The 23,827-nt window shown below is 36.5% G+C and overlaps 1 protein-coding gene and 1 pseudogene across 2 annotated transcripts; both read left to right on the top strand.

Annotated features, from left to right (window-relative positions):
* The first annotated feature begins 14,455 nt into the window (after window positions 1-14,455).
* Window positions 14,456-22,706, top strand: LOC149231673 (malate dehydrogenase, mitochondrial-like). The gene is made up of 6 exons (XM_089381712.1): window positions 14,456-14,725; window positions 16,885-17,058; window positions 17,734-17,823; window positions 17,896-18,064; window positions 21,820-22,022; window positions 22,698-22,706. The coding sequence occupies exons 1-6, from the start codon at window positions 14,456-14,458 to the stop codon at window positions 22,704-22,706; spliced, it is 915 nt and encodes a 304-aa protein (XP_089237838.1).
* A 165-nt stretch (window positions 22,707-22,871) lies between these two features.
* LOC149231672 (malate dehydrogenase, mitochondrial pseudogene) lies at window positions 22,872-23,739 on the top strand (annotated as a pseudogene). The gene is made up of 3 exons (XR_016248436.1): window positions 22,872-23,028; window positions 23,390-23,451; window positions 23,608-23,739. The product of XR_016248436.1 is annotated as a malate dehydrogenase, mitochondrial pseudogene (transcript).
* The last annotated feature ends 88 nt before the right edge of the window (window positions 23,740-23,827 follow it).

Genomic DNA, 23,827 nt, shown 5'->3' with positions numbered 1-23,827 from the left:
ATGAGAGGCTACTATGATATGATTCGACCTCCTAAGTCACGTTAAGGAAGTTGAACTGATGCAAACACACCATGCAGACCTTCAACATCAACAATATGACTCCTAAGAACCATCCCAACCTTTCTGCTAACTAGCTCTTGAGTCCTACTGAGATTTTAGACCTCTTGACCTCTAGACGCTCCCATAAGCCTACATTCATGTGTCTAGGGACTATTTCTAGTAGACCTATGTCAAAGTCCAGGGAATTTAAGGTACTTTTCAAGCCTAAAATTCCGGCCACTACCTAGAACTTGCTATAACTTCCAGAATCCATTAAACACATGATGAAAACACTAATAAACCTAAAACTAATTCTAGGACTAGGCTTGACCATCCCCAACTAGGAATGACATTATGTAAAACACTTGGCCTTAATTAAATAAAAATATGTAAATGACATATCTAAGCATAGGGTTCTCATACTTATCTGAGATTCGCTATGAGGCAGTGCTTCCTTATCGCTTTAGTTGCAGTTTCATCCATTAGGCCATAGATACATTGTTCAATCATATACAAGTAAAAATATGATGGGAGTTATACATAACCACTGTCATAACACATATTCATAACCAACATAATAACAACATAAATACCAAGGAAACAACAACCATATAATCCACATATAAACCAGTATAATACTCATGAGATAACAAGCAGAAATAAACTCTTATTAATGATGCAAAGGCCAACCCAACATGAGACTACCACATTCCACCCAATAGTAGACATGGTTGAGCCAAATCTCTATTCAGCCAGTCATCCCCATGCCATATTCCAAGCATGAATGTGGGATCTCATAAAACAAATCAATCAAAACCATACAGGGCTCTAGAGGCCAATCCACCTCAACTAATCAAAGAGTGATTCCACCTCACGGTTAGACATCACAAACCATCATCATATTGGTCTCTACCCATGCCTTTCAGGGCTCTAGAGTGCTTTTTCCAACACTGCGTCCAAGACTACTAACTCAACAGCTTCTAGAGCGTTTGTCCAACCAAGGCTTTCAGGACAAGTAACTGAACCCATAGATACCGCGAGGCTTCTAGATCGTTTGTCCATCCAAAGTTTCCAGGACTATTAAATTAACCCATCAAGGGATTCTAGAGTGTTTTTCCAACCAAGGCTTCCAGGACTAGTAATTCAACCCAAGTTGTTACAGGAATTCCAAAGCATTTTTCCAACCAAGGCTTCGAGTACTAGTAACTAAACCCAAGTTGTTACAGGGATTCCAAATATTTTGTCCAACCAAGGCTTCCAGTACTAGTAACTCAACCCAAGCTGTTGCAGGGCTTCCAGAGCATTTGTTAACCAAGGTTCCAGGAGCCAATAACTCAACCCAAGCTAAAGGAAATATGAGAACCAACCAGAAAACCAAAGAAATAAACCCACAACACCATGGCTATCCATGAAATGGCAAGGCTAGGAAAATCCACTGTCAATCCAGGCAATCCTCCATGCTAATGACAAATCATAACCAATAAATCACTTGCATGTGCCATGCATTCCAAAACTAGTGAGGAAAACATACATGCAACTTTGAACCTGCAAGAAAAACCAATTGTACCTATTGATCCATATGTCCTCTTGTGCTTTCTTGATCTTCCTTTTCCTTCTTGCTCCAAAACTCCAAGTATGCCACACTTTCCAAGAGTGCTCCAGGAAAATTCTAAGTACCCAAGAGTATGAGAGAGAAAGAGAGAATAGAAGAGAGCTCCACAAAAACTAGACTGAATAAGCTTACACTTACCAAGCCCACCCACTAATCCTCATAAGAATTTTTATCAATGAGGCCTCTATTTTCTTCATTTTCCATTATTTTCCTTCATTTTCCTCCTCACATGCAACCCGTGACCTTTCACCTTCCTTTCCTCCTAATTTCAATTATTTACATAAATAAATGTGCCAAAATTCCATTTTGTCTCTTCAAAGCCTTTCTCATTAGGCTTTCCCAATTTCCTCTAGCCATAATAAACTAAATGAGTACCCACTATGATGTTTGGTCCACCATGCATCTTGGAATATGTGTCCCATCACTGTGGCCTTATATATTTTTTCATGAATTTTTTAACAGAGTTGTTACAGAACCCTCCCCATTGGGGGAACACTGTCCTCTGTGTTCAATGACAACTATAACCAATAAGACTACTAAAAACAAAACATACTCGCCATGGAGCTTTATAACATAACTCATTGCAGTATTTACAATGATCATATGCTGAAATATTGTAATGACCCATCTCGAATTAACATAAGCATAAGAATATTAGCATGCATACGAGGCATGCATATGATAACTACATATGCATGAATTAGATTCACTACGCTAGTATACATATTAACTTATTATGAAAATTTCCCAGTAAAAGATAAACGAATTAATTATTGAAAGTTCTAAGTAAATACCTAATTCACAAAAATATTAAATATATTGGGTGAGGTACTAAATGTATGTACCACCACCATAATATATAACTATACAAAATAAAGGGGAAAGATAATGTATTATACAAAGTAAAAAGGGGATATAATATATATGGTACAAAAATAAATTGAATATAATACATTTTATATATAAAATAGCAAAGGGAATACAATAAAAAATACACAAAGAAATTATAATATATATTAATTGTTATATAAACTAAAAGGGAAAAGTTATAATATACAAACTTAAAAGAATTCATTATATGTATTATGCAATTAAAAGGAGCATAAATAAGGTCACGAGGAGTTATAAAGTAGATTATCAATACAACATGAATTAAATAAATATAATACTTAAGTCCATTACTCTTAAACGTGATTGCCTCTATGAAATGAAAGAGCAAGGTGGGTGCTGAAATTCGCTCCACCTGTGACCAACACAGAACCAATAAAACATTTTATTAATAAGGACCATGAGACAGTGGAAAAGAAAGGCCGAGGAAGGATTGGTGTATAAGAAGAGAGGATATGACAAAGGGAAGGGGGAGGTTCTTGAAATTTGAGGAAAACAAAGACAAAGAGGAATACGTAGAGAAGGAATAGTCAGAATCTATTGAGAGGAATTTGATATTTGAGAAATTGCTCTTGGAGTTTTGGGCACAGGGACCAAAAGATCTCCATTTTGAAGCCTTATGGATCTGGGGACCAGATAAGTAAACCCCACATAAGCTGGGAGGAAAAGATTTGGTTTGGTAGCTGGAGTGGGAGAAACAACAAACAACCAATGTATCCAAACCGATTTCCAGGTATTCTTCCGTATTTAATTTTTAAATTCCTCTACAAATTTAATGTCTAGTTAAATTGCACAATTAGGGTTTTACAAACATCACAATCATACCGTTTACTTGAGCTTTATAAAACAACCCATTACAGTATTTACAATAACAACCACATATACACATACACATTTGCTTCACCCAACAAATAACCATACTGCCTGTGGATCTTTATAAACCAGTTCGATAGAGTATTTACAATAATATGCACATATACATAGATGCAAATTTTCTCAACTAGAAAATAAAAGGATATGAAGCATGCCTCCGCAAAAAGGGAATCCAGAGGCTCACACCTCCACCCTCAAAGCAATACCAGGATTCACCTCCTTCCCAGGAAGTCTAGAATCCACTGCAAGGTCAAATCTGCGTCCAATGTCTAGCACTACAATCCTTCCATCTCATTCCATCTAGTAATGCTAATGGCCAAAAAGAAATATCTATGACATTCCCTCCTCTTCTACACTGTCCCTCAGGCACTTCAATCACCCCATTCCATGGAGTCACACACCTTCCAAGCTTTTTTAGCACCCCCATCCCACATAGTCCATCCCTTGGCAAGGCTTCCTCACGTCGAAAGATACAAAAACCAAGGCATATCCTTGTATTAAAACCATCATACCGGTCATAACATGCTCATGGAAACCAATGGAAAGTATTGGGTACCAGTGTCCCACAATGCCCCTACTCCTGAATACTTTACCAACATACTACTGCATTTTCCAATTCGTTTTGTTGTTGCAAATTCTTGCAGTGAATTTCAACCACCCAACTGGGCATGTTCATGCATTCTTGTACCAAGAATATAATTTCCATTAGATTTAAAATTAATTGACATAAATTCACATCATACCTCATTGGTGGCCCGTTAATAAGGTATAGTTGCAGTTTTGTTCACTTCCTATCACAACAAGTCAAACTAGCATCTTTGACCAAATCTTCATGTATAAAAATATCGCATTAGGTTAGCTCAAAACACAACCCTCATAGATCAAGATCATAAACAAATGTAACCCTCATAACCCAAAATCATAGATGACATGTAATCATCATAGACCATATTAATCATAATTCACATGCATAATAAAACTGAAATAAAATACTGATACTTTTCCTTTAATCAATTCATAGCTTCTACCCTTGTCCTTATTTCATACGCACACTGGTTCGGTTTCCACACTCGACAGACACCCAATTCCTTCTCCTCAACCATTTGCACATACACATAATGTGCATCACACACATACAAACACACACAATATACAACACCATGCAATACATGAACCTACACCTGACATACCACACATACACCTACACCCAATGTACTACACAACACAATACATACATACACCTACACTCAGTGTACAACACGATACAATACATACATACACTTACACCCAGTGTACAATAAAACACATACATACACCTACATATATACCCATTGTACAACACAATAAATATACATGTACTACATAGAGTACAACAAAATGAGTACACATGTCACAATACCACAACTACGCAATGAACATACATAGTACCACATGCCCGCAACACAACATGTATGACATGCACACAATACGACATGTATACCAGTACCATATGTACAAAATGTACACAGTATCACCTATACAAAGCACCACATGCACGGCATGCACATGACACCACATGTACACAACACCATATGCATGATAGGTTCACAATACCACCTGCAGAAAACACCATATGTACAACATGTACATGGCATCGCATGCTCACAACACCACTTGTAAAATCATGCACACAACACCATATGTACATAGCACCATCTATACCAAGCACTGCATATTCAATATTCACACAACATTATCTATACCACCCTACACATAATATTTCATAAACAACATGTACACACACTATATATGCACAACACATCATGCACACAACATCACAAATGAAACACTTACAACATATACAACATATGCATTATAGTAGTACCACACATCCAAAACCACATTTTCTCTACCAACAACCTTGCTTCTAGTGTCCCTTTGTCATCCATGCTTATCCTAGCATGCCACATACCACAATACTTTCATTTCGCTGATGTATTCCTCGATATATCCTTTCCATAGCATAGACATAATATCAACTCATAACCCTATGATATTGACCTCATATATTTTTCATGGCTACTCTTCCCATTTGATTTGTCATAAACCAAGAACCTCATCGTGCCATTCACCTACATAAAAAATCATTATTCCATAAGAATGATCCCTAGTGACCTTGTCAGACACTGACATAGATACATGGATACATACATACATATACATAAACATTAGCATTAACAACCATGATCCTGTTAGACAACGATATGCACACATAAACATACATACATATAAGCATCAACATAAAATAATAATGATCTGGTCAGTCAACAAAATACATACATACATAAAACATTAGGATAAAATAATCATGATCCATGATGATCCTGCCTGACATGACATACGTACATACAAAAATCTATACACATATAGACATCAACATAATCATGATTACAACATAATTACTAGATATCATAAGGTCGAGGTTAAGAGAACTCCCTTTATGTGTGCAACACATGTGCAACAACAAGAACAACAATTCCCAACATAGACAAGGTATTTGATGCCTCATATCCATTTACTTCAGCTTTCTTGATTACCTTTCCCATGATTGTCCCGTCATTCTCTATTTACACCATTGGACCCAACTAGTCCAACTAGCTTCCATACTCTTTCCTTCAACTTCCTTTATTCATGCACTAGTTGTAGGGTACCACACAGCTCTCCCTGATCTCCATTAACATCCTCATTCCCAACCAATTCCCAAGACTCTCAAAACAATAAAGGAAATACTGAGAAGCAAACAAGAAGAAAACCATGGACACAATCAAAATTGCAAATCAAGCACAACAATCACCAAAGACCAAAAGAAAAAGACTAGAAACAAACATGATGGCTCAATCCACATGGTCCCTAGTGATTCCAAAGGAAAGCTCAACCCGAGCCTTCTTTAGAATTTCATGGTAGTCTCTTTATCATGCAATCCCCTGCATCATACTACCATAAACATAACAATACCTTGGTTACCTTACCTTGTTGTGCCAAGAACATTGTTTGCAACTAAACACATCCACCCCATCTCTCAAGGGACTCCAATTCCCTTGACAAATCCACTTGTAACTAGAGACTAGATAATATACATGTCAAGTACATGCTCATGAATCTAGCACATATCCACATAATGTCAAGAAAAATCAAGGGTCAGAAGACTTCCTGTATGCAAAGCATTCATTCATTTGGAATTAGGGTTTCCAAACAAAGCCAAAGGAATTCTTTCCCAATCCCTTTCTTCTACCTTTACTTTGTTGTAATAGAGTCTTACTATGCACTGTCACATCACCCAACTGTTAATTATATAACACATCAACTATTACCTTGTCAGGCTAATACCAAGCATGTTACCCTGCAACTGCTCACACATGTTATCCACATGTTCCAAATATCAAGACAATCATATCTATCGATTTCAAATCAACCTTTACCAAGACTAACAATCATGTCATAATCCATAGTCAACTCATAGTCATTAGACATATTACTACAATTGTCACCTATTACACTCAAGTACATGTCAGTTATCTCAACATGAGTGTGTTAGTAAAACCATCTTAAAACAAGATCGTTTGAACACATACTCATATTATGTAATGAATCACAAAACATTCAACCAAAAATAAATGTACCATGTAAGATAAATCAACTAGATGACATAATAGACACCAAACAATCAAACATCAAATAGATGAAATAAGAAAACTCATGCCTTAATGTACCTCAGGCGAGGATATCTTGTTTGCACCATTAAGCTAGATAGCACAGTATAACTTCACAACACATCAGCTCAAACAAAAATAAGATCATGATATGCATACCAATCACTAAATAACATGTTCACATCATAAACTCATAAAAACTTATTATTCATACATAATAATCACATATGCACCATCAGTCTAGATTAACATGACATAATATCACAACATATTAACTCATACATGGATTTCAAAACCCTAACCCTTTGCATAGACCAATCCAAATTAGTATGATACATATAAAATCAAGATCTTAATGTAATAACCCTAATCATCAAGTTACTAGAATATAACAACAAGTTATATATCATTCTCGTCAATGACATATAACCTAATCATCAAGCTAAATGTCATATAAGAAGAATAGGTTAACCTATAACACACTTATTAACAACATATAACAAAATCATAAAGTTATATAACCTAAACCAACAATCACAATGCATACAACCACAGGCTACTATCATTAATGACACTACAACAAAACCAGCGATTAGCGTCCCTTTTTACTTCTTTTTTTGCATCTAGAGCCCATTTTTGGTGCTATTTGCATCCATTTATCAAATATGGTGCAAAACTTGACACAAAATTTGCATCAAGTTTTGCACCAAATCTTACACCAAGTTTAGCACCAGGTATTGCAATAGGTTTTGCACCACGTTTTGCACCAAATTTTATGCCAAGTTTTGTGTCATCCTTTACACCAGGTTTTGTTCCAGGTTTTGCATCAAGTTTGGCACCTAATTTTGTTTGACATACTTTTGCATCCTCATTTGCATCCACTTTTTGCACCTACACTTGCATCAACTTTTGCATCCTTTTTTAAATCATTTTTTGCATCCATTTTTTCATCCATTTGTGCATCCCTTTTGCGCCAAGTTTTACATCGAGTTTTGTGTCTAGTTTTGCATAAAATTTTGCATCTACTTTTGTTGCATCCACTTTTCCCTCTTGTTCGGCATCCATATTTACATCCTCTTTTGCATCTATTATTGTACCCACTATTGCATCTAATATTTTTGTGCCACAATTAGCGCCTAGTTTGGCACCTCCTTTTGCACCCACTTTTGATTATAATTTTGCATCCAAGTTTGCATCCTCATTTGCGTCTAGGTTTTCATCAACTACTACATCTATTTTTGCATCCCTTTTTGTATCCAATTTTGGACCGGGATTTGCATCGGGTTTTGTGTCTCGTTTTGCATCTACTTTTGCATCGACTTCTATTGCATCCACTTTTGCACACAATTTTGCATCCACTGTTGCACCCATTTTAAATTTCACTTTTTGCATCCCTTTTTACATCTTCATTTGCATCATACTTTGATTCTTTTTTTGCATCTATCATTACATCCACTTTTGTTATGCCACAATTTGCACCATGTTTTGCACTCACTGTTGTATCCACGTTTGCTTCCAATTTTGCATCCATGTTCACATCCTCTTTTGCATCAAATATTGCATCTATTTTTGCATCCACTTTTATGTCAGGTTTATGCATTGGGTTTTGCATCTCGTTTTGTATCTACTTACATTATATCCATTTTTTGCATCCAATTTTGTTTTGCCTGTTGCATCAATGTTTGCTTCCACTTTTACATCCATTTTTGCATCTTATTTTGCATATTTTTTGTCTATTGTTACATCCACTTTTTTTGCACCATATCTTACGCCTACCATTTCAACCACATTTGCTTCCACGTTTGCATCCACTTTTGTTTCATCCATTTTTGCATATACTTTTGTTTCCGTTGTTGCATCCACATTTGTTTCACCACAATTTGTGCCAAGTTTTACACCTACCATTGGACCCATGTTTACTTCCACTTTTTCCTTCATGGTTGCATCCAAGTTTGCATTGACAACTGCATCTACTTTTGCATCCACTTTTGTGTCAGGTTTTTCATGTTGTTGTGCATCTACTTATGTTGTATTAACTTTTCATCCAATTTTACTTCTATTGTTGCCCCCATTTCTATGTTCGCTTTTGCATCCCTTTTCCAACACTCATCATATTTTCTGCATTGATGATATTCCTTATGGCATTGACAATTATGAACAATTGATGACAATGTCAATAATATTGACAATGATGAAAATGAATATGATGGCGATGACATGAATTGTAATTATGATGATAAAGACGATAGTGGTTACAATGACAATGATGATGATGGCAATGATTATGATGATGACGATGCTAATGACGTTGGCGAATCTTCCCAATTTTAGATGTTGTCATTGTCATAATCATAAGCATTATCTTTGGTGTCATGATCATCATTTTCATCTAGGTCATCATCAAAAACAATAATGGCATGAATGATGATGATGCATGATTACAACAATGTCAATAGAAATTACATTAATGATGATGATGGGGATGATAAAAATGACAATGACGATGATAATGGTGGTGATGATGATCATCATCGATCATCTGTCAAAAATAGAGTTGTTATTTCTCTTACGTATATCAATGTGTCCTAAACAACCCTTTTCTAGCACTGATCACATTTTTTGGGTTGATGATATTTCTTACAACATCTACAATTATGAACAATTGCAAACAATGTCCATAATGATGATGATGATGGCATGAATGGTGATTATGATGATAATGTAATGATGGAATTAACAATGACAAGGATGATGGTGATGATGATGACAATGATTATGATAATGAGAATGACCTTACAATCTTATGGATTCGTGAACAATTACTAGTTTCAATACCATCTTCTGGATACGTATTACTATCATTCTTCATGCATTACATTTCCATCGACATCTCTACTCTGAGTAGTGGATGGCATGTCATCAATGTATGCTAATTTCATCAATTCCTCAAATTTTTCACGTGCTAGTGCTCTCTTCAATGCTTCTCTTCTTCTCCTAGTATGGTTTAAAGGATGAATTGGATCATCTCGTTGAATTCTTAATGGTCTAGTTGGATCTTGATCATTAATAGGTGTATCATCAACATTGTTTACCTATAATTAAATGCAACCATTATTTAATGTTAGATAGCAATTACTGTATAGAACATGGATCCATTTCAAATATATACACAATAAATTACTCAACAAAACAACATTATACATGTATACAATAAATTAAAAATATTATTTTTGAACACATTATTTTAAAAACAAGCCACATTAATTTCATATTATTAGATTTTCTACCTTAGGAACATCCAAAAACAACAATTGTCTCAAATTATTCATCTATGCATGTAGTATCATCATGACCAACCTCTTATTCATTGTGTTGATTTTCTATTTCATTTACAATCTCCATTGTCATATCCTCTTCCACCCATTTCTTTTTGCGTGATTTAATTGTACGGCGTAGGCCACGTCCATATGTAGGTATTTGTATTGGTCTATCAAAATGATTAAACTCCTCGTTTGTTCTGATTCCATTGCCAACCTAAAATAATTGATACATGCATTATTTTTTCCAAGGTTAGAGATTAGACTATATGATGTACTTATATCGTCCATTAATTTATAACTGAACTTATTTATAACACCCACAAAGTATAACAATTGTATCAAAGTATTCATTCCATGTATTATCATCATGACTAACCTCTTGTTCATTCCCAACTTTGGTTGAAGATTAAGATGTCATCTAAATACACCACCACAAATGCATTGGTGAAGGGTAACAAGATGTCATCCATCAACTTCATGAAGGTTGCAGTAACATTCGTCAACTTGAAAGGCATGACCAACCATTCGAAAAGTCCCTCCTTGGATTTGAAGGCAGTCTTCCACACATCAAAATTAACCAAACTTCAAGTTAATATTGCTGGAATATTTGGCCCCCTTGAGCTGGTCCAGAAGGTCATCAATCCATGGGATTGGGTACCTATTATAGAAAATGATTTTGTTTGGCACCCGATAGTCAATATAGAGTCTCCAGGTCCCATCCTTCTTATGTACCAATACAATCAGACTCCCATAGGGTGATGAGCTTTTCCTAATGTGCCCTTTCTGTAACAACTCTTGAATTTGCCTCTTGATCTCATTCTTCTCCAGAACACAACATCGATATATTGATCCATTGGGAATGACGCGCTTGGGGTCAGATCGATGGAGTGCTTGACCTGACAATGGAGAGGTACGCCCGCAGGTGAGGTGAAAATGTCCTTGTACTCCTCCATGACCTTGTCCATCTGCTACTACTGTGCGGAGGAGCCATGTTTGGAATTTGTGGCCACAATCTTCTTCTTGTCCTGAGGGTGAATCATAAGGAAAACAAATTTCCTAGTATGTGAAATGATCTTATTACATTTCTTTGCAGAGATCAAATAGATGGTGGTAGGTGGGGCTACTCGAGCTAAAGGAGTTGGAGACTTTTGGCTAGTCTAGAGAATATCAAAAAACAACTCCTAAACTTCAATGCACTCGCTTTCCAACACATACTAAGAAAGGGCAACAAGTTGGTAAACATGCTTGCCAATGAAGGGCTCAACTTCACTTTAGAGGTCATGGAATCTCTATGGGAACAAATTTTTGTTGCTCAATGGAAGCATGAATGTCAGGACATTGTTGAACAAGACAAAGTTCCCTAAGGTGGGTGCACAACATTAATTTTCCTGATTGACCATGATCTGTAGTAATCATATGAGAGGGAGGCAAGATGCCCACACCTAGCGACCTGCATGGCATATCTGCTACCACCATCACAATTCTCAGTAGAGGATGATATTTATGGTATTAGAGGCATTTGTACGAAAGGAGGTGGGCTACTATCATTTCGTAGATCTCACACTCTTCGAATCGAGCACACATTCATGGTTTTGTGTAGGTGAGTACACCACTGTCATTTAAAGAAGCAAAGCATATCATGTTGGATCATTAAGAGAAAAATACAGCCAATTCTCGAAGCCTTTAAAATAGGGCATATGGTCATGGGGTCCTGCAACACTCTATCAATGACTCTAGCTTGCAAGCGCCATGTAATCCCCGACGTTTGCACTTGCAATAAACCCCTTAGGATCTCCACTTTCGGTTATCATCCATGCCTCTCCTTTACAAGGATCTCTATCAATCAAGTTTGGTCTTCTCCTTTACTCCCCTTGCAACTCACTTCAATATTGGTTCTTTTCCACAACCTCTCTTCTTGCTCCGATTTGGAATTTCGGATCTTGTCTCTCTGTCCCCATGCTTTCCTTTATTTTTGTTGCAGGTTTCCTCACCTGAGCCTCCTCACAATTTTAACCCCCCCCCCCCACTTTCAGTTAGAAAGGTTAACCTCTATCTAGTTTATTTTTACCCACCATCGACTTGTTCCTCCTTTCAATCGACTTTCTGCCGCCCCTACCTCTCACTCAGTCATGGTTCGATGTTGCACCACCATCTCCACAGAGGCAGAACATAGGGGCAGATCGAGTCAACTCCCCTCTCCTACTCCTCCCGCCTTGCATGCCTCCCATGCTCAGGATTCCACCGGAGCCATCGTGGACCATTATCAACGTCTCGTTCTTGAGGTTATGTAGTGAGCTATTGCTTACATCAAAGGGCAAGTTCGCTAGGCTAGAAGATACGTGCCAAATCATCACGTGGAGCAAGAAACACAAGATTATATTCATGATAATAGAAACTCCACCAGGGCGAGGGCCTCTGCTTAAGAATATTAACCTGTAATGGCATACTGAGACACTCATGGGCCGGGTACTTACTGACAGGGTTGACACCTAACAAGAGCTCCTTATTTGATGTTAGAACTCCTGGACAGAATGAACAACATGGAGAACATGCTGAATGACATGGATGACAACCTCAACCAAATTCTATCTACTACCCAGCCTCCATCAACAACAGGAGATGACTCTCACCCTCGAGCTCATACTTAACACCCTGTAGAATGACAACTCAAGTGCAACTCTAGGAAAAATGATAACTCTCTCTATACCGTCTCTATTCTTCTACTTGTTTCAGAATGTATTTTGGTCTCTTAGTTTATGTAATTTTGTCTATGTATATCCTTGTTTTTGGTTTAAATTTCCAGATTCTCAGGTCAGAAAGAATGCGAGCAAAATGAAAATTTTTTTTATGTGCTATTGCTTTGACCTCCCTAACGATAGACCAAACCAATCCATCTATGTTATAATCACGTTTTTTCTTGCAGTAATATAATCTAAATCCTCTAATCTTACAAAAATATGTCATTATTAGCTCAAGGCTGAACTCTTATGGGATTAATACCCTTACTTACCTGATTTTATTTTAAAATACTCGTTTATCTAACTTACTTGCTACATTAACCCAACTACCTTGTTATTTACTGCGCTAAGCGCATGAAATAACTCCATTCTTTCAAACAATTCTATCTCTTTATTTATCCTGTAAACTATTTATAACAACATTCTTTAACCCTACCTTATACCTTTATAAAAATATTTAATTATCATTATAAATCTCCATCAACAATTATATTTTTATAATATCTTTCCTCAATGATCTTATTACCTTGAAATAAAAATTAAAAACTATCCTAATCCCTAAATATAAACCTTTCCCTTTCCGTAGAATGGAAAATGGTCCTTCGCACCCTTATAACCCCTAAAAACATATTCTTTTAAAATATATAGCTATCTCAATTATCACTCCCTTTTAAAAAAACACCCTAACATCATATTCACCACTTTTAAAGATTCTCTGCAAAGATTCACCACTTTCGAGGATTCCTTGGGATTGGACTATTCGACATACATAAAAAACAACTAAAATGGTCCAATATCAATCAAAATATCCACAATATGACATATTCCATAAATAACTAACACCCCTGAAAATAAAACACTTTCCTTTTAAACACACCGAGATTTCCAATGTTTAAATACATAGTAAACTAGTCTGACCCCTAACCAGAGTTTGATAAAAATCTCCTAATATTATTAAATTTATTTAAAAAAATAAAATAAAAAATATCTCTATTTTATAATAACTTAATTAACATTTGACCAACTGAAAATTTCGATCACATGATGTTCCATTCCCGAACCTCGTCCCCCCAAAAGAGGGATTTCTATCACGAACTGTCTGATTGTCAATAACTAAGAATTTCGCAATAAAATAGATTAAACCAAAGCCCTGCATAGTACCGTGAGGCTTTAAAATCCCTTTTAACAAAGTCGTATCCAAACATCTCCATTGATTCGGCCTTTAAGCTCTGGAATCTCCCCCTTCTTCTTCATCTGCCTTCAGCTTGCATTCTTTCAGTGTTACCAGCGGCAAAAATGAGTTCTGCAATGCGACGATTGGTGGGATCTGCACTGAAGAATGCATCATCTTCTTCTTTCAAAACTAATGTTATGCCGAGAAGGTTTTATTCGAGTGGTGGAAGTCCTCCACTCAAGGTTGTTGTGTTGGGAGCTGCTGGGGGTATCGGGCAGCCATTGGCTCTTCCGATGAAACTCAATCCTCTGGTGTCAAAGTTGGCACTCTATGATATCGCTCGCACTCCAGGTGTGGCTGCAGATGTCGGCCACATCAACAGCCGTGCTGAGGTGGGTTCCTCTTTTCCTACCGCGTTTTTTTCGTTCTCTGTATGCTGGATCTGTTCTCTCTGCAAACGATAGAGATGTTTTGATTTTAGTTTCAAGGGATCTCCATTGGGATCGATCGTACGACGACCCACTTGGTAGGATCTACTTTTCGTTAGTGTTTTACCTGTTATTAGTTCTTTGATTTTACGTTTCTGATATTGTCCATGGTCAGATAATTTATTTATTTTGGTAAGCGCCTATTTTTTTAAAGGAACCAGGCTTAGACTCCACTGCTATAACCTATCAAGGTCTCTGAGATTCTTCGAATGTGGAATTTATTCTTTTGGCCACATTTTTGCAGGAAATATGCCTTCCGAGGCTTTTGAACGTGGGTTTGAGCTCTGAAAGCGCAATGATTTAATTTCTTAAACACAACCCAATTCACGTTAATGGTCAACTCAATTCACTTTCATGGTCAGTTTGTAAATGTGTTTGTGCATATTTTGATTGATGAAAAAAAGCACCTAGATATTTATTTCGTGGAAATCCATGGCAACATCATGTGCACCTACTCGATTAGGGTTTTTAATTTTATGGATCTAGGTGACATTTGGCCCAACAATCCATTGAAGCAACGCCCATCGCATTGTCATTCTAAAACAATTGTAATGTACACCGTGAATATTGGATTTGACTATACCTGACATTCTTTGGGCCATTTCAAAAGAGGTAGATATTGAGGGCTACATTATTATTATTTTTGATTGTTTTCTTGTTGGCAAATGTCTTTCTGTTAACATAGTGGGTTTTGCCCTCATTGTAGATGCTACAAACATAGAATCTCTATTCCACCAATTTCATGCAGGATTTGCTCCTGATCTTGTCTGTTGAATCTCAATATGGTAGTTAACTCCGATGGTGAGATAATGCGGCAACATACTTCTAAGAGGGCACTGAAAGTGCTATGATTTAACTACTTGACTACAATCTGCCTGACATTTATGGCTAGATTGAAATTTGGGTTGTGCTTATTATTATTATTAGCAGTAGTAGTATTTGCTATTGATATGAGAAGGTTGAAATTGAGGTTGGGCTCACTATTATTGTTTTTTTTTTGGTCAAGGCCTTTTGACTGGCGTGGGTGAAACACCTTAATTGAATCTATTCATCAAAGTCACGCATGACTTGCAGATGGGCTCATCTGTGCAAACCTCAATAGCACAAGGGTCATCATTAACAACACCTCTGCATTATCATTGAACTGGTGTTTATCATGTTAACCCGACTTCATATTTTGGAATGACATGGGCAGCCGCATTATCATGGGAATATGCCTCCTGGGTTTTGAACCTGGGTCATCCTCATGACAAGCACCCTACAACTTGCCACTAAAGCACAGCCCAATGGACGAGGTAGTTCATATTTTTTTGATGAAAAGTGCATCAATATTTTTAGCAGAATCCACGGCTGGATCATATGCCTCTGCTTAATAGGACTTTTTGATCTGATGGATCTAAGTCATACTTGGCCTAATGACTACTTAGAAGTTAGAATAGTCTCATTGCATTGTCAATTTGTTATTTTGTGAGGATTGAATTGATGACCCTCTGCATATTGGATTTGCCTCTATATCCAACCTTTTTGGGGTCATTTAGATTTGCCTCTTTATCCATGAGTAGATTAAATCAAAATAGTCTTCGCAGCGTAAATTAAACTAAGGTTGAATAAACTCCCTAAAGTGGCTTGTGAAATGCTAATTATTTATCACAGCATCACTTTTATACCTGGATTGGATAAGACTATACCCTGATTGAAATGTCGTATACCTGGATTGGACAAGATTATACCCTTATTGAAACGTGGGTTGGTATAGGTCTTCAATCTCCTACGAGCATAATCATTGCTTTTGGTGCTCTATCTCCTCGGTAAAAGCCAAAAGGTGGATTTTACTATAGAATACAAATAATCCTATTCTTGTTCACTATGAGGAGGACATACCATTGCTTGGGTCATGGAACAAGGATAACAAGTTTTACTTCTTTTGAAACTTTGCGATAATAATTTCTTTTCTTATATTTTGGTCTACATATTTATCATTTAATTTGGCACTGCCATATTGATTTTATCATGATTGTGTCACGACCTTGTAAGTAATTCACAGTAGTGTGACCTGGGTGCAGGTTGCAGGATATATGGGAGTGGAACAACTTGGCACGACCTTGGAGAATGCAGATGTTGTGTTCATTCCTGCTGGTGTGCCTCGAAAACCTGGCATGACCCGTGATGATCTCTTCAACATCAATGCAGGGATTGTTAAATCTCTTTTCTCTGCAATTGCAAAATACTGCCCAGAGGTAAGTTGTCATGATTTATGATCTTCTTTGAAGTTTTTGTCTTCATGCGATTTTCTTATTGACTATTTCATAGGAATAAGCATGACGTTCATTGTAAGTTGCTTTGTCGAAGGCTTTGTATGTTTGAGATCTATAGAGATGGCAATATATACAAATGCATATTTGCAAGAATCTTTAAGCAAGTTGTTGATCTAGATTTACATACTGTTCTTGTATATAATCAATTCTACTGGAGAGGTTAACGAAGCTTGAAGACTTCTTTGAGTCAAATGAATAGGTGATTGACTCATTATTGACACTTTATTTAGACAAATTGCAGCTAACTTTTTCCCATAAGAAGGAAATACTAATTGAAATGAACTTAAGAGTAATTAGCTGTGTAGTCCAATGCAAGTTTGCAGCCACTGTTAAAGCCCTGTTATTCTTGTTTCTCCTCTTGTAGTTAGTAACTTAGCTTTTGGACTTTTGAGAAAATTGGCATATGAATATCAATATAAAAAATATCCTTGGTCTTCTATTTAACTGTGCACAGATCCACTTGATCACGAGGTATCCTCTATAACACTATATATTACATACAATCAGTATGTACTACCATTAGTGTCGCAAGTTAATAGATAAAGAAGTATGTTTCACAATTATTTGTTTTGTTCATGTACTGGTGTGTGTGTACAGTATGTATATTATATTGTTACATATTATATAGATAGAGATATGGAGAGGGGGGAGAGTGTACTGGATAATGTTTTCCTTCTATCAGGAATGGTATATTTGGATTCAAGAAATCATCTAGAATTGGTTTTTATGGCATTGCTGAGGACTTGATATCCATGGTAGGCAATCGTAAATATGATCAGCAATCCTGTAAATTCTACTGTACCAATAGCTGCTGAGGTTTTTAAGAAGGTAGGGACCTATAATGAAAAGAAACTCTTCGGTGTTACTACTCTTGATGTTGTCCGCGCAAAGACGTTCTATGCTTCAAAAGCAAGAGTTCCTGTTGAAGGTATTTAAAATTATGGCTTGTTATGCTTAGCTACTCTCAAATATTTAGTATTCTGTAAAATATTTTTACTTTTTATAATTTAATCATGAAATATGCATCCTGGGCAAACATGCCAGGCACTTCTCCTCATTTCAAGGATGGTATCATAGGGCTCAAGGCCATCAGAAATATAGTCAGCTCAAGATGTCACTTGAGGGAATTGAACCCAGGTGGGAAGGATAACAGTCTTTGCACACAACCATCTGGGCTAGACCCAATACATGATATGATGCAGGATCTTACTAACATCATGCTTTTATTAACATTAGATACAATTCTCAGTTTTATGTTTGTTGTTGATGTCATCCTATGCTGTCTGCAAAAGTTGATGTTCCTGTTGTAGGTGGACATGCGGGTGTTACAATTCTTCCACTTTTTTCACATGTATATGACTTTGTTGGATCCTCATCTTGAGTTTGTTCTTTACTCTTGGATATTAGAAGATTAATTTATCAAAGATAAAATGATATCATAATTACCTACCCTTGAATACAGTTAAAAAGGGAACTAACACTTTTTTGTTTTGATAATTTTTTTTAGGCAACACCAAAGCCAAACTCTGTATTGTCTGAGGAGGACATTAAAGCCTTGACAAAGTGCACACAAGATGGAGGAACTGAAGTTGTTGAAGCAAAAGCAGGGAAAGGTTCAGCCACACTGTCTATGGCGTAAGTTTATGTTTTGGTCCTCTATAGTGGCTAATATGCATTCATATCTTTTGAATGTTTTTTTATTCTTATGTGACTATCTAGAGTGCTGAATTTTTCATCTTGATGCAGTAGTTGGAGTCAGATAATCTTATCATGGTGTGTGCTTCATGATTTCATGCTTGGCATGCAACATGATTTCATGCTTGATAAGTACCTAATCTGAGATTCATTGTCAGTGAGAATATGGCATGAAGGAGCTTCTTTCTCTTTATCTGAATCTTGTACTTCATACATTTGCATGTCTCAAATCTTTTGCCTTAAGCTTAGGTACTTATCCTACATGAAATCATGTAGCATGCATGTTTCAAATCTTTTCCCTTAGGCTTTCTCATTTTTGTGAAACTCAGCGGGTTCTTTTAACCTGTGAGGTTTGACCGATGGATTATTGCCTTTCATTTACCTTAGTTTGATTGAAATGTTCAGAGTTAATCTAGATTCTGCATGCAAAGATCCTTCCCTAAGAAAATCCATGAGTCTCTTCAAGGATGTTATTCCTTCTTAAACATAAGATATGTCAAATGGATCCCGCAAAAGTTGTGTGCTTGACGATGGGTAAATCTGGGTATGAGATTTACAAATTTGCACTTACATGTATGCCTGTGGTTGCAATTCACAGATAGGCGCATAGCATCCATTCATTACCTCATCTTGAGCATTTGAGCATGGTTCATGCAAAAAACATTGCTAGTCAATTAAATCCATTAGTTGAAAACTTGGAAGTGAAGAGTAGTGTTGTAGTCTTCTCTATGTTGATGAATGCTTTTTGAGACTTCAAAATGTTTAGACATGCAATTCCTTTTTCATCTTGCTCCTGTGTTCTCAAATTTTTTTTTTCTACTGTTTTTTAAGGCTAAATATAAACCATGGGATATATATTTTTCCTACCGCGTTTTTTTCGTTCTCTGTATGTTGGATCTGTTCTCTCTGCGAACGATAGATATGTTTTGATTTTAGTTTCAAGGGATCTCCATTGGGATCGATCGTACGATGACCCACTTGGTAGGATCTACTTTTCGTTAGTGTTTTACCTGTTATTAGTTCTTTGATTTTACGTTTCTGATATTGTCCATGGTCAGATAATTTATTTATTTTGGTAAGCGCCTATTTTTTTAAAGGAACCAGGCCTTATACCAGGGTTAGACTCCACTGGTATAACCTATCAAGGTCTCTGGGATTCTTCGAATGTGGAATTTATTCTTTTGGCCACATTTTTGCAGGAAATATGCCTTCCGGGGCTTTTGAACGTGGGTTTGAGCCCTGAAAGCACAATGATTTAATTTCTTAAACACAACCCAATTCACGTTAATGGTCAACTCAATTCACTTTCATGGTCAGTTTGTAAATGTGTTTGTGCATATTTTGATTGATGAAAAAAAGCACCTAGATATTTATTTCGTGGAAATCCATGGCTGCATCATGTGCACCTACTCGATTAGGGTTTTTAATTTTATGGATCTAGGTGACATTTGGCCCAACAATCCATTGAAGCAACGCCCATCGCATTGTCATTCTAAAACGATTGTATTGTACACCGTGAATATTGGATTTGACTATACCTGACATTCTTTGGGCCACTTCAAAAGAGGCAGATATTGAGGGCTACATTATTATTATTTTTGATTGTTTTCTTGTTGGAAAATGTCTTTCTATTAACGTAGTGGGTTTTTCCCTCATTGTAGATGCTACAAACATAGAATCTCTATTCCACCAATTTCATGCACGATTTTCACCTGATCTTGTCTGTTGAATCTCAATATGGTAGTTAACTCCGATGGTGAGATAATGCGGCAACATACTTCTAAGAGGGCACTGAAAGTGCTATGATTTAACTACTTGACTACAATCTGCCTGACATTTATGGCTAGATTGAAATTTGGGCTGTGCTTATTATTATTATTAGCAGTAGTAGTATTTGCTATTGATAGGAGAAGGTTGAAATTGAGGTTGGGCTCACTATTATTTTTTTTGTTTGGTCAAGGCCTTTTGACTGGCGTGGGTGAAACACCTTAATTGCATCTATTCATCAAAGTCACGCATGACTTGTAGATGGGCTCATATGTGCAAACCTCAATAGCACAGGGGTCATCATTAACAGCACCTCTGCATTATCATTGAACTGGTGTTTATCACGTTAACCCGACTTCATATTTTGGAATGACATGGGCAGCCGCATTATCATGGGAATATGCCTCCTGGGTTTTGAACCTGGGTCATCCTCATGACAAGCACCCTACAACTTGCCACTAAACCACAGCCCAATGGACGAGGTAGTTCATATTTTTTTGATGAAAAGTGCATCTATATTTTTAGCAGAATCCACGGCTGGATCATATGCCTCTGCTTAATAGGACTTTTTGATCTGATGGATCTAAGTCATACTTGGCCTAATGACTACTTAGAAGTTAGAATAGTCTCATTGCATTGTCAATTTGTTATTTTGTGAGGATTGAATTGATGACCCTCTGCATATTGGATTTGCCTTTATATCCAACCTTTTTGGGGTCGTTTAGATTTGCCTCTTTATCCATGAGTAGATTAAATCAAAATAGTCTTCGCAGTGTAAATTAAACTAAGGTTGAATAAACTCCCTAAAGTGGCTTGTGAGATGCTAATTATTTATCACAGCATCACTTTTATACCTGGATTGGATAAGACTATACCCTTATTGAAATGTCGTATACCTGGATTGGACAAGATTATACCCTGATTGAAACGTGGGTTGGTATAGGTCTTCAATCTCCTACGAGCATAATCATTGCTTTTGGTGCTCTATCTCCTCGGTAAAAGCCAAAAGGTGGATTTTACTATAGAATACAAATAATCCTATTCTTGTTCACTATGAGGAGGGCATACCATTGCTTGGGTCATGGAACAAGGATAACAAGTTTTACTTCTTTTGGAACTTTGCGATAATAATTTCTTTTCTTATTTTTTGGTCTACATATTTATCATTTAATTTGGTACTGCCATATTGAATTTATCATGATTGTGTCACGACCTTGTCAGTAATTCAGAGCAGTGTGACCTGGGTGCAGGTTGCAGGATATATGGGAGAGGAACAACTTGGCACGACATTGGAGAATGCAAATGTTGTGATTATTCCTGCTGATGTGCCTCAAAAACCTGGCATGACCCGTGATGATCTCTTCAACATCAATGCAGGGATTGTTAAATCTCTTTGCTCTGCAATTGCAAAATACTACCCAAAGGTAAGTTGTCATGATTTATGATCTTCTTTGAAGTTTTTGTTTTCATGCGATTTTCTTATTGACTATTTCATAGGAATAAGCATGACGTTCATTGTAAGTTGCTTTGTCGAAGGCTTTGTATGTTTGAGATCTATAGAGATGGCAATATATACAAATACATATTTGCAAGAATATTTAAGCAAGTTGTTGATCTAGATTTACATACTGTTCTTGTATATAATCAATTCTACTGGAGAGGTTAACGAAGCTTGAAGACTTCTTTGAGTCAAACGAATAGGTGATTGACCCATTATTGACTCTTTATTTAGACAAATTGCAACTAACTTTTTCCCATAAGAAGGAAATACTAATTGAAATGAACTTAAGAGTAATTAGCTGTGTAGTCCAATGCAAGTTTGCAGCCACTGTTAAAGCCCTGTTATTCTTGTTTCTCCTCTTGTAGTTAGTAACTTAACTTTTGGACTTTTGAGAAAATTGGCATATGAATATCAATATAAAAAATATCCTTGGTCTTCTATTTAACTGTGCACAAATCCACTTGATCACGAGGTATCCTCTATAACATTATATATTACATACAATCAGTATGTACTACCATTAGTGTCGCAAGTTAATAGATAAAGAAGTATGTTTCACAATTATTTGTTTTGTTCATGTACTGGTGTGTGTGTACAGTATGTATAGTATATTGTTACATACTATATAGATAGAGATATGGAGAGGGGGGAGAGTGTACTAGATAATGTCTTCCTTCTATCATGAATGGTATATTTGGATTCAAGAAATCATCTAGAATTGGTTTTTATGGCATTGCTGAGGACTTGATATCCATGGCAAGCCATTGTAAATATGATCAGCAATCCTGTAAATTCTACTGTACCAATAGCTGCTGAGGTTTTTAAGAAGGCAGGGACCTATAATGAAAATAAAATCTTTGGTGTTACTACTCTTGATGTTGTCCGCGCAAAGACGTTCTATGCTTCAAAAGCAGGAGTTCCTGTTGAAGGTATTTAAAATTCTGGCTTGTTATGCTTAGCTACTCTCAAATATTTAGTATTCTGTAAAATATTTTTATTTTTTATAATTTAATCATGAAATATGCATCCTGGGCAAACATGCCAGGCACTTCTCCTCATTTCAAGGATGGTATCATAGGGCTCAAGGCCATCAGAAATATAGTCAGCTCAAGATGTCACTTGAGGGAATTGAACCCGGGTGGGAAGGATAACAGTCTTTGCACACAACCATCTGGGCTAGACCCAATACATGATATGCTGCAGGATCTTACCAACATCATGCTTTTTTTAACATTAGATACAATTCTCAGTTTTATGTTTGTTGTTGATGTCATCCTATGCTGTCTGCAGAAGTTGATGTTCCTGTTGTAGGTGGACATGCGGGTGTTACAATTCTTCCACTTTTTTCACATGTATATGACTTTGTTGGATCCTCATCTTGAGTTTGTTCTTTACTCTTGGATATTAGAAGATTAATTTATCAAAGATAAAATGAGATCATAATTACCTACCCTTCAATACAGTTAAAAAGGGAACATACACTTTTTTGTTTTGATAATTTTTTTTAGGCAACACCAAAGCCAAACTCTGTATTGTCTGAGGAGGACATTAAAGCCTTGACAAAGCGCACACAGGATGGAGGAACTGAAGTTGTTGAAGCAAAATCAAGGAAAGGTTCAGCCACACTGTCTATGGCGTAAGTTTATGTTTTGGTCCTCTATAGTGGCTAATATGCATTCATATCTTTTGAATGCTTTTTTATTCTTATGTGACTGTCTAAAGTGCTGA

This window comes from Pinus tabuliformis, chromosome J, assembly GCF_031772625.1.
Source record: "Pinus tabuliformis cultivar Carrire ecotype Pingquan chromosome J, CPIR1, whole genome shotgun sequence".
Lineage (NCBI taxonomy): Eukaryota > Viridiplantae > Streptophyta > Pinopsida > Pinales > Pinaceae > Pinus > Pinus tabuliformis.
This window is presented reverse-complemented; position numbering and strand designations above follow the sequence as displayed.